This window comes from Bactrocera latifrons, unplaced genomic scaffold, assembly GCF_001853355.1.
Source record: "Bactrocera latifrons isolate USDA-ARS-PBARC rearing strain unplaced genomic scaffold, ASM185335v1 scaffold_449, whole genome shotgun sequence".
NCBI lineage: Eukaryota > Metazoa > Arthropoda > Insecta > Diptera > Tephritidae > Bactrocera > Bactrocera latifrons.
The window spans coordinates 116,587-128,872 of NW_017537100.1; the positions used below are offsets into that span (position 1 = coordinate 116,587).

At 41.5% G+C, this 12,286-nt stretch overlaps 2 protein-coding genes across 2 annotated transcripts in view; one reads left to right on the top strand and one right to left on the bottom strand.

Moving 5' to 3' along the window:
* Positions 1-12,286, bottom strand: part of LOC108973009 (protein diaphanous) — a gene marked incomplete in the record, with an annotated part of 109,811 nt that overhangs the window by 84,055 nt on the left and 13,470 nt on the right.
* On the top strand, positions 5,894-8,245 carry LOC108973010. Its single transcript, XM_018939999.1, has 2 exons — positions 5,894-6,170; positions 8,015-8,245. Exons 1-2 carry the CDS (start codon positions 5,917-5,919, stop codon positions 8,106-8,108), a joined length of 348 nt encoding a protein of 115 aa, XP_018795544.1. The 5' UTR covers positions 5,894-5,916; the 3' UTR covers positions 8,109-8,245.

Here is a 12,286-nt window from a genome sequence, read left to right on the forward strand (position 1 = left end):
AGACCACATGGAGGAAGTCAGCCCTGGCGAAAAAATTATAAAAAGTAAATACTATTAATTTTACCTGCCACATCATGAATAAGCCAGACAAAAAATCCACAAAGGTAAGAGTTGTCTTTAATGCATCACAATCCTCAAGTTCGGGGAATTCGCTAAATGACATTTTATTTACGGGACCCACGCTTCAGCCAGATTTAATGCTCCTCATACTAAACTGGCGTATATACAAATACGTTTTCAATGGGGATGTTGAGAAAATGTATCGCAAGCACGGGTAGATCAAGGCAAGCAACCCGGACGGTACGACGCCGAACCACTGCAGCCCGGTCTGAGCCCCATCAAGGGCGTCCGCACCACGTTGCACAGCATCGCCCCGCTACAGGACTCAGCAGCGTAGTTGCAACTCTCCAGCAACTACAGAGATTGCTAGGCTGAATATTCGCCTAGGGGGGCCGGGATGACTAATGAGATAAATTGAGTATACTTTACCAATGCTATTTCAGCGCAAGACAAGCTGCCGAATTGTCGTACAACGGCGTTAGCCCTTGTGTTATTGATGAAGCGTAATAAATAAGTGGTGATACTTCGATRGTAATATGCCTCTTGAAGCACAATCTGCGGGATTGTGCTCTGACGCAACGTGCCTCCAGTGCGTTGCTGGTAGAACATCTTGTACTGCAGCGACGCGATTGGCCACAAATACTGAGCAACGGGGATTGCCTTGTAACCACGCTAAGGTAATCATTGAGTCCGTCCATGCGTATAATTTTGAGAAGGTGTGGTTCAGATTTGATTGAACCTGCTTCACTAACTTTGAGCTGCACAAAGCTCCAGTCGTGGTAAAGAAATARTTTTCAGAGGCGCTACTCTTGTTTTCGCTGCTACTAGACTACTTTGATCGTACCGTCCAGCGGCTTAGTTTTAGCGCTGATAGTTGCGGTAATTCACGACGATGTGCCAACCAGTCCCTCGCAATTTCTGAARGAACTGGTTCATCCCAATCCACATTTGAGCGCCAAAGTTTCTGTAACCAAATCTTAGAGCGGATTGTACAGGGCGCGATCAAACCCAATGGGTCGAATACCTTACTTGAGTCGGAGAAAAACGTTCTTTTGGTAAGTTTAGGAGGCAGGTCGTTAAAGCTTACTGCTATAGAAAGTCAATCGTGGTTTGTGTGCCATAAGGTACCAAGAGTGCGGATTTGGCATCCATCGGCTAAAAGATGCGAAACTTGTTTAGATACGCTGTGGTATCATATCTCTAAGCATTTGAGAATTAGTTCCCCATTTGCGTAGTTCGAACCCACTTTCAGAGAGCGCGTGGGAGATGTTTTTTTAAAGTAAAGCAATGACTTCCTTGCTTCCGTTTGACGCGTTAAGTGCTGCGCGATGTAGAGACTTAACAGCAAGATGTGCTGCTGAGGTGACTCCATACGTGACCCTTAAAAGACGATAATCACGAACCGGATCTGCTGGATTRGAACGCCAAACTATGCGTTGATAATCTGTGTCCTCTTTAGCGACATAAACTTGGCGGTACATCTTTTCGATATCGGCTATKATTCCGAAACGGTGAGTGCGAAAGCGAATCAAAATAGAAAATAGATCTTGTTGTAGCTGTGGGCCTAACATGAGGGCATCGTTTAAAGAATTCACAGAGGTTGACTTAATATATGCGTTGAAAACGAAGTTTCGTTATTTGACTTGTGGTCTTTACCACCGCATGATGTGGCATATAGTAAAGTTTATCTGTTGTCGTCTCAGCTGGTTCCATGTGTCCCATAGAGGTGAGCTCATCCATAAACATATAAGAGTATACCTATGCGAAGTTGTTCGTTAGCTGCAAATCTTCTTTCCATGCGGAGTAATGCTCGCATAGCTGCTTATCGTGATTCTCCTAATAACACATTATTCTTCAAAGGTAAACGTATGATGTAGCGACCAACCGAAGCACGTTGGGTCGTATCGTCGTATAGTTTCTCACACATAGATTCTTCAGGTGAAAAGAATTTGCGGGCGGGTAGTTCTTCGAGTTCCCAAAACTTCTGGATGAGTTGAGTTAAATGAAAGTCGGAATGTAAAGTCGAAATGTTCACCGGTGGGTTTTGTAAATTGGCAGCATTACCAAACTGTACCCATCCGAATACAGTATTTTGTGCCATTGGTGTACCCCGTTCACTCTTGCGGCGTCCGTGTAGTAGAAATTTGTCCATTTCGTCCATTCCTGGGAATAATAGCATTCGGCTAGTGGCRAATCCGTAAGACGCGGCCAAGAAATTGTCGGTAAAGCGGAGGTTAGGAGATCGTTAGTAAGATGAGCGTACTTACTTGAAATTTAGTATCAAGCGTTCGCGTTGATATGGAGAATGTAACTTCTCCCTTTGCCCGGCCTCCTTGCAGTGACCCAATCCCAGTGACGTGAACGGATGACAGCGTTCTGGGAAGGCGAAGGCGTTGGACACACGCCTCGGTGACGAATGAGGCATGYGAWCCGTTGTCAAGAAGTGCGCGAGCGGGTTGCCAACGACCGGTATAATCTTGTAMYATAATTTCAGCGGTTGCTAGTAGAATGACGCGATCAGCGTGAGCGTAGTGTGAGGTTACATTTGTTCATTGGAAAGAGAATTGAGCCTTCCCGGTTGATTGATAAAGTTTTCGTGAAGTAAGGTATGATGACGTCGTTGACATTTGCGACACGACGATCTGCTATGACACTTAGCGAGGATATGCCCATTACTGAGACAATTTATACACATAACTAACTTTTTAATAGCAGTTTGTTTACCCTTGGAGTCGAGTTGGCTGAACTGTGAGCAAACGKAGATTTTATGATCACCATTGCAATAAGAACAATGCGGCCCCTTAGTAGCGGTTGATGTAGCGATATTTGCTTCTGGCTCTGTAAATGTCGTGTGGAAAACATTCTTTGTTGTTGTTGTTRTYTTTSCGGTAGTGTTGAGTAATGGTACCATCTCCAGTGAGCGTGTGCGGTTTTCAAGAAATTCTCGAAGAACGGAGAAAGATGGTAGATCGTYCATGACGAGCGATAACTCCCATTGCTAACTTTGAAACGGTTAGGTGAACAAAGCTAGTCATCCCAGAATTCGACTGGTCGTTCGAGTGCACGTAGAGCACCAACATGTTGAAGTACAGAATTTAGTACTTGCTTTATTCYCTTAGCAGTATCCTTGGCTGCACTTTCTATTGCCATGAGTGCTTTGATGTGGCTGGCCACCATGCCACGCATGACCTTGTACCTCGCGGTCAMTAAGTCCCTAAGTCACAAACTGCTAAGCTACTCACCAAATCGAATGCTTCCCCATTCAAACAGTTTCGTAAATAGTGTAATTTTTGTCCGTCCGATAAATTGACATTCGTATGAATGAGTGAGCAAAAAGCATCATGAAAAGGAAGCCATTGAGTGGGATCACCACTAAATGACGGCAAATCTAGTTTCGGAAGCGGTCCAAGAGCAACTGAATCATGAACGATAGTTTGCAATGTCTGCTGCTTTTGAGTTACGCACAGACGTTTCAAGTTAGCTTTGGCAGTGCTGTACCACTCCTCACCTTGTATGCGTGCCTGCTCCTAAATAGAAACATTCTCGTCACCACATGTGAGTTCCACCTCTTGTTGTGCTACGCAAAACCGAATCCATTGCTCTTCCAACAATTGGAGGTAAGTAGTTATTACCTCGGTGTCTACCGACAGAGCGTCGCCTTYGCTAGATTGCAAATAGCGTTTGATAGCATTTAGCGCGGAGTCGCGAATTTTAGCCGATGACATGATTAATATTAAAAATGCGGAAAAATATTGAAAATAATAKCGAATTTGCGGAATATCATTAATATGCGATGATATCCGGCTCGAAGGACCAAAATATGTTGATGTTTAATAACGTTCGCGGAAGATGAATTATATTTATGCGGATTGAACTAAAAGGCGTGTTATGCCGTCGAGTTCCTTTATTGAAGAGAGAGATAAAACGGAAGCTGGTTTGACAGCAAGCACATAARTGYTGCCCATGTAGCTTCAAACATATGTTTAAAAAGATGATGCCAGATAGGCGCGAACAATTAGTTTTAAAAATAATGGAATTTAAATGCCCCCCCTGCTCGTTAATTTTATATGGGAATAAGTCCAAATCTTTGTGCATAATTTACTGTAATGACTGTCTGCTTACACCCATTTGAGCAGATAAGCTTCTTGTCGAAACACGTGGATTGTTTTGTATGGCAGTAGCTACAGCAGCGATTGTTTCCTCCGTTCGAACTGAAGGGTTTCGATGGTAAGGTCTTCTGTTGACTATCCCATGCTCGGCAAAATTGTTTACAAGTCTCATTATAGTCCATCTGCTCGGAGGATTGCCGCCAAACGTGCGCCTATACTCTCTTTGAACCGAAACTACGGACTCTAGTGCGTGATAGCGTCGGACAATCTAATTTCTTGTTTCAGTGTCCCAGTTATCAATTTTTGATATATGTAAAAGTCAATCTGCATTTAAATACAATACGATATTAATACAAAATAATCAAAATTATGAAAGTTGATAACAATCAAAATACACCTGCAGGAGCTACACGCTCAAAACAGGTTGTTAAATTTATTTCAGAAAGTGATCTAGTACTAGAAATCAAAATTATAAATCTCAACAATTTTTGGACACGACTCTAAGCGGGTCATGACGACATTGTAGAACCTGACGATTCAGATCTTCCTCAAAAATTTAAATAGTCGAGTATGAAGAACCAAAAGCTAATGATCTCCGATTAATTAAAGCTAATAAAAGAAAATGCACCTACTTCACATTCGAGAGTAGAGCTACCACAAGAAGACAGTCAGAAGGCAGGCATCCAACTCGAGGTGCCCGCATGTGACACAGAAACCTTTTACGGAGGTTATGAAGAATGGCCGTCCTTCCGGAACATGTCCACGGCCGTGTACATATATCATCCTCAATTATCACAAGCGCAAAAATTTTATCACCTCCGATACAAAACAAAAGGTCAAGGCGAAATAGTTAAACAGTTCGCATTAAATGACGATTATTTCAATTTGTCTTGGGAAGCTCTAAAAGCTAGATATTAAAACTTGCCTAAAATCAAGAAAGAACCAAGTGGGGGATTTGTAAGACTACAATCCACTGTTTCTAATTGTTTGTCGATTCTGTCGACACAAAATATTCCTACAGACAGCTGGGAAACAATTTTGGTAAACAATTGCACCRCCGCATTACCAGAAAAGGTAATGAAAAWTTTTCTCACCACCCAATTTGAAATTGCGAAAAAGTTAGAAGAAAAAATAATCAAAACTAAAAACATTAAACACGACCAAAATGGAAGCTTAAATAGACCAGAAGCTAGAAGCAACACAAATATAAACAAAATCTTTTACAAAACACAAACGTTCACATCCGAACAAAGAACTTAAAACTAGCGAGAAATTTAAAAAATTAAACATTAACGAAAAGAACAACTTTGTCAGATCAAAAATACTCTGTACAAACTGATTGTCCAATACACATAATCTTAAAAATTTCAAAAGCAAATTTAACTGCTTATATTGTCABAAAAGACACAATTCAATGCTTCATTTCAGCAGATATCCCATCTCACCCCAAAGAAGCACTCATACACAAAGAATCACGGGCTTAATTGCAAAAGCAAAATTCTAAAAATTGTCAGGTGACACCATGTTGCTTAAAGGCACAAGAAGCGCAAACGCTGCACATCGAAACACAAAGTGGACAAGTTACAAAACTAGTTACCACCATACCAACTTGAGTTGAGTATAATACAAACAAATACCTTTTTAGGGAAATTTCAAAAGTTAAAGAAACTTCCCCTCATATAAAACAAAACTCTAGAAGATCAGTATTGTGAAGACTTCTCTAAAGCCACAACTACTCGATCAAATAATGGCCGGTACGTCGTACGACTACCACTCAAGCCACCGTTTTCAAACACTCCTCGAACTGGCAGAAAAAACAAAAATAGAATTCAGTCTAACAATATTAAAAACTCAAATATATTCTACTTTTCCACCCCGCAGGATGACTTACGCCAATAATGAAAAGAACACAATCCTGAAGAAATCCTTAAGCGGTGGCCATACTACAACAACAGCAGCAGAACCTTTGAAGATCAACGCGGGAATAAGTAACCACATCAGGTTTTATTTAAAAATTATTGTATACTCATAAATTACCCCTTAAGTTGTATAATAATTGTATTTATATTCCAAATAACCCAAATTATAAGTATATAACCACACATAAACACAAAATTGTATATACTAACAAACATATTACATATTACACACCTCATATATATATATATATCTGAATTGTTATCCAAATCCTAACAATTTTTTATTTTATTTGGCACACCGGCAAATACATCGTCGACTACCTCGACAGTTCAAATAGTCGAAAAATCTACACCTATCATAGACAAGTGCCTAATAMTTTTCAAATAATAAAAAATAATTTTATTTATACTCAAAACTAAGGTTAAGGGTATACCACACGGCGCCCAATGCGATACTGTGACGCACCTAGACTTACCAAAAGCAAAGGTAACTCTTATCGCACATACATAAACGCTCCTCATAAGGGTAGTTGGTGGGAATCTGTTGTAAAACTTTAACATTCCAGTTCAAAAAAGTAGCTGACAATTACCACATACAATTCGAAATGAAGCCGTTCGCAATTCACGGCCACTCTCTCACAAGATCCTCTAATATCGCAGCCCTAACTCCAGGGCTAAAGAGCACACATTCTGGCCATATCTGAGTCAGATATGGAAGTGCTGTCCTTGAATGAATGAATGAATAGTGATGAGGAATGCACTGCGACCTTTGTGCCYCCTATTGTGCCCTCTCCTTGCTCACACTGACTCGCCTAGACCCAGCATATAAATGAAGTCCAGTAGACTACTTGGCGCTAGCGAGGCAATGTGATCCCTATCCGGAAACAACACTCCAAGGAACTTATATCTGCGTCTACAGACTGCCGTGCAGTCGATCAACAGATGTTCCGGTGTTTCAGGCTACCTGTAGCAGAAACAGCAGTTGGCGCAAGCTGAAAGGCCCATGCTGTGCAGATGCCTATTTAGCTTGCAGTGGCCAGTGTACCATGCGACTAGCAGCCTGAGTTTGCTCCTGGGCAGGTTTACTATGATTTAAAACCTTTGCCGGTTGTAACCTCCAATTAGCCGCTTGGCGTGTCTCATACCACGACTTTGTAGCCAGTGCTCCTCCCTGCCTGCTCTTTCCTCTTCACGGAGCAGCTCCTTCATGGTATGGGGACCCACGCCCGTAAAGGTTCGGGTCCTATCCTGTCCGCCAGTTTATTGTCGGCTATACCTTTGTACCAGGCACCCAGATTAGGTGTACCTGGTTTCTTTCCGCAAGGCTATTTAGCCTCTCCCTACATTGCTACACTAGCAGCGATTTGATCTCGTAAGAGGAGATCGCCTTATCGCCGCCTGACTATTGCTGAGAATGGCTATTCGCTCATTGATATAGTTGCGATGGAGGTTTATTTCTATACAACGGCTTATGGCGTACACTTCTGCCTGGAAAATGCTAGGGAACTCACCCATGGGTATGGGGAGCCTAGTGCGTGGGCCCACAGTCCCTGCACCGATTCCCTCCGACATTTTCGATCCATCTGTGTACCACCTCATAGTACTGTTCCTCGCCAACAGCTCGAGGTTAGAGTCGTTCCAATCGTCTTTGCTGCTGTCCTTAAGCCGACCGTAAGAAAATGTAATAATTGTCAATAATACAGAAGAAACAAATAATTAAAGAACTAGTGTAAAGAGCCGATGGTAAGGAAATAAGAACACAAATCTTAGCCCAACTTCCCTCTCCGCAAACACAATAACTATGAAAAGCAGTTACAAACTCATAAAYCCGTAAAATATAGTTTCTTATTGTACGCACGWAAAAGCAAACATATGTATGTACATGCTAAGTATGTTTAAAACCAAAGCCGTTTTCAACATTTATAGCATGTGTTCTGCGCCCTCGGCTACTCTACCAATAGTACGCCGAAATACAGGTAACAGCGTATCATCTCATCACACCTGTACCCCTMCTCACTAAACAAAAAGGATGGACAACAGGATGGAAGGCAAAATTCGTTCCAAGCACTTTGTTACACACATTCGATCCTATGCAGCCTACCCCCTCGTTAACTACGCGGTCCGGGATGCAACTTATAACCACCCGTACATCTACATACCTTCGTCGTCTATTAATTAATATAAGTTAGTATAAATTTTATATTAATATTTTTTATAAGAGTTTAATAAACATTATATTAAATGATTGTACATTTTAAAGTGAGCATTTTTTATTAAGGAATCGTTGAAATGGCTTGTACTTCTGTTTGTAAATTTAAGCAGCCACAGCACAATATCTAACATGGAGATCTCGCCTAGAATACCCACTAATACCGGCTTCTGGTATCTATCTGTTCCATTTGTGTCTGTCTACAAACGTTTAATATTTCAATAATTTAAAACAATGCATATATTAMATTGGCTTTGCATAAAATTGAAATTTAAATAGTCATATGGCTTTCAAACGAGTTCTCAAACAATTCCGCCATTGATCAAAAGCAGCACGCACAGTTTATAGTGCTATTGACGAAGCTGCTCGAACCAAAGATTGATATTTGCAAATTTTCGGCACGCCATGCTCTCTAACTCTGACCACAAACGTAGCCTAATAGATTCAGATTCAAATTCATAGCAGGAACAGTGGAGAACGCTACTGCCTTCCTTCCTTTCCTTCCTCATCGAGCAAAATGTGTGAACACTTGATAACGTGGCGAAAACGCAGAAATCAGCCATCTTTGTTTGTTTTCATTTGAAAAATGTTGCCATTGCTCAATACGCATATATAGTTTTGTACACATTTATGTTTTCAATTACAATTTTTTATAATATAAAATATCAAAACTGAAAAATAGTCTATATATTTATGAATAATAGCATTCGACTCTGATTTTAAGTTATTTTAAGAAAATTTCAAACATATTGAGCAGATTGGATTACAAAAGTTGAAAATTACTACAGTATATAGATATTGGCAACCCTGCGTTGTGAGAGAGCAATCAGCTGGCACGTTTCTACGGCAAAAATCCAAATGCCATGAATTCTCACGTCATCCTGCGTCAAAGAGAGAAGGGAGTAGCGTTTCTCACTGTGCACTTACATTGGGCGCCCATAAGATGATCGTATCAGCTGACACGGGCCACGATTCTACGTTCTCCACAGTTCCTGCTATTAGATTTCTCTACGTCAAGTCATCTGTATCTATAAAACAATAAATATTTAAGTCACTGTTGGGTGGTTTTTACGTTGTGAACTTTCCGAACGTTCTCGGGTAAGTCATGACATTTATCTGATTGATCGATCTGAAACACGCGAGGACGACCGCTATCTTTTACCATCAACTGTAGATGCTTCAGAACCAAACAGATATAAAGTTTTTCAAGAGCTTATAGATTTCAAAACACTTTTCAAAATTATTAGAGGCACCCGATGTGAATGACCAATTTTCAAATGAAGCATACTAATTTTTTAAATCATTATTGTAGGTGTTTACATCGTTAATCTTCGAAATAATAATAATAACATGTGCAACTAATACATTATTTCAGAACAAGTATACAAGGTGCGGTCCAAAGTAAACAGGATTTTTTGAATCTAGCGCCCTTAATGGCGCCATCTATATATGGACTGGTGCGTTAAAATGTTCTATCTTTATCGATTGTCCAGTGAGAAACATAGTATTTCATTGATTGGAAGTGAAGTTATTGCGTTTGAAGTGACAGTATGTTTGGGTTATCGGTGCGAAAATGAGCTTCGAACAAAGAGAGAAGATTAAATTTTGCTTTAAAATTGGTAAAAATTTACCGAAACGTTTTAATTGATGAAACAAGTTTATGGCGATGATTGCCTATACCGTAGTAGAGTGCACGAGTGGTTTCAACGTTTTCAACGTGGTCGTAAGGGCATAAATGACTCTCATCAATCGACGCTTATGACCGAYTATTTGACCAAAAATCACATTWTAACCATTAACCACTTCCCGTATTCACCTGATATGGAAAAATTCATTTGCCCATGAAAGGAAAGCGTTATGTAAACGTAGAGGGCATTCAAAATGCTTGCAAAAAGCTGTATTGAAGCAGGAGACTATTTTGAATAAAATGAATTAATTTTGCCGAAAAACCCCATTTGTTCTGTTTTTTTAAGTGCTGTTTGCTTTGGAACACACCTTGTATTATTACCATTAAACTTGCAGACTGTTCTTTTAACATGAAATTATTATAGAAGTAATTTGGTATTTTTAATGTTATTTAACGTTTTTCTCTTCTTCTTCTTGATTGGCGTAGTCACCGCTTACGCGATTATAGCCGAGTTAACAACAGCGCGCCAGTCGTTTCTTCTTTTCGCTACGTGGCGCCAATTAGATATTCCAAGTGAAGCCAGGTCCTTCTCCACTTGGTCCTTCCAACGGAGTGGAGGTCTTCCTCTTAGAATTATGAGTGACTTATAGAGTTTGGTTGTTGTTTGTCGAGAGAGGACTTTGCTTCTCAATTGCCTACTCAGTCCGAAGTAGCACCTGTTGGCAAGAGTTATTCTGCGTTGGATTTCTAGGCTGACATTGTTGGTGGTGTTTACGCTGGTTCCAAGATAGACGAAGTTACCTACAACTTCAAAGCTATGACTGTCAACAGTGACGTGAAAGCCAAGTCGCGAGTGCGACGACTGWTTATTTGATGACAGGAGATATTTCGTCTTGCACTCGTTCACTGCCARACCCATTTGTGTTGCTTCCTGGTCCAGTCTGGAGAAAGCAGAACTAACGGCGCGGTTGTTGAGGCCGATGAAATCAATATCATCGGCATACGCCAGCAGCTGTACACTCTTATAGAAGATGGTACTTTCTCTATTTAGTTCTGCAGCTCGAACTATTTTCTCCAGAAGCAAGGTGAAAAATTCGCACGATAAGGAATCGCCTTGTCTGAAACCTCGTTTGGTAGCGAACGGCTCGGAGAGGTCCTTCCCGATTCTGACGGAGCTTTTGGTGTTGGTCAACGTCAGCTTACACAGCTGTGTAAGTTTTGCAGGGATACCAAATTCAGACATTCGCCGCATAAAGGCAGCTCCTTTTCGTGCTGTCGAAAGCAGCTTTGAAATCGACGAAGAGGTGGTGAGTGTCGATTCTCCTTTCACGGATCTTTTCCAAGATTTGGCGCATGGTGAATATCTGGTCGGTTGTTGATTTTCCAGGTCTGAAGCCACACTGATAAGGTCCGATCAGTTTGCTGAGGCTTATCCCACGATAGTTGGCGCAGATTGGCGCAGTCTCCTTTTTTGAGGATTGGGCATAGCACACTTAAATTCCAATCGTTGGGCATGCTTTCGTCCGACCATATTTTACAAAGCTGATGCATGCATCCAACGCARGATAACTCTTGCCAACATTTGCTACTTCGGACTGAGTAGGCAATTGAGAAGCAAAATCCTCTCTCGACAAACAAAAACCAAACTCTATAAGTCACTCATAATACCCGTCCTGCTATGTGGTGCAGAAGCTTGGACGATGACAACAACTGATGAGTCGACGTTGCGAGTTTTCGAGAGAAAAGTTCTGCGAAAGATTTATGGTCCTTTGCGCGTCGGCCACGGGGAATATCGCATTCGATGGAACGATGAGCTGTACGAGATATACGACGACATTGACATAGTTCAGCGAATTAAAAGATAGCGGCTACGCTGGCTAGGTCATGTTGTCCGGATGGACGAAAACGCTCCAGCTCTGAAAGTATTTGACGCAGTACCCGCCGGGGGAAGCAGAGGAAGAGGAAGACCTCCATTCCGTTGGAAGGACCACGTGGAGAAGGACCTGGCTTCACTTGGAATATCTAATTGGCGCCACTAGCGAAAAGAAGAAACGACTGGAGCGCTGTTGTTAACTCGGCTATAATCGCGTAAGCGGTGTCGACGCCAATCAAGAAGAAGAAGAAGAAGATGTATGCTCCTCATCAGTTCTTCGCCGCCGTGTTTGAATAGCTCGGCCGGCAATCCATCGGCCCCAGCCGCTTTGTTGTTCTTCAGGCGGGTAATTGCTATTCGAACTTCTTCCTGGTTGGTTGGGGAATCGGGTTCGCCTTCTCCTGGCGTTGCGCGTTCACTGCCAGTCAGCAGGCTGGAGAAGTGTTCCCTCCATAATTTAAGTATGCTCTGGGCATCGGTGACTAGATC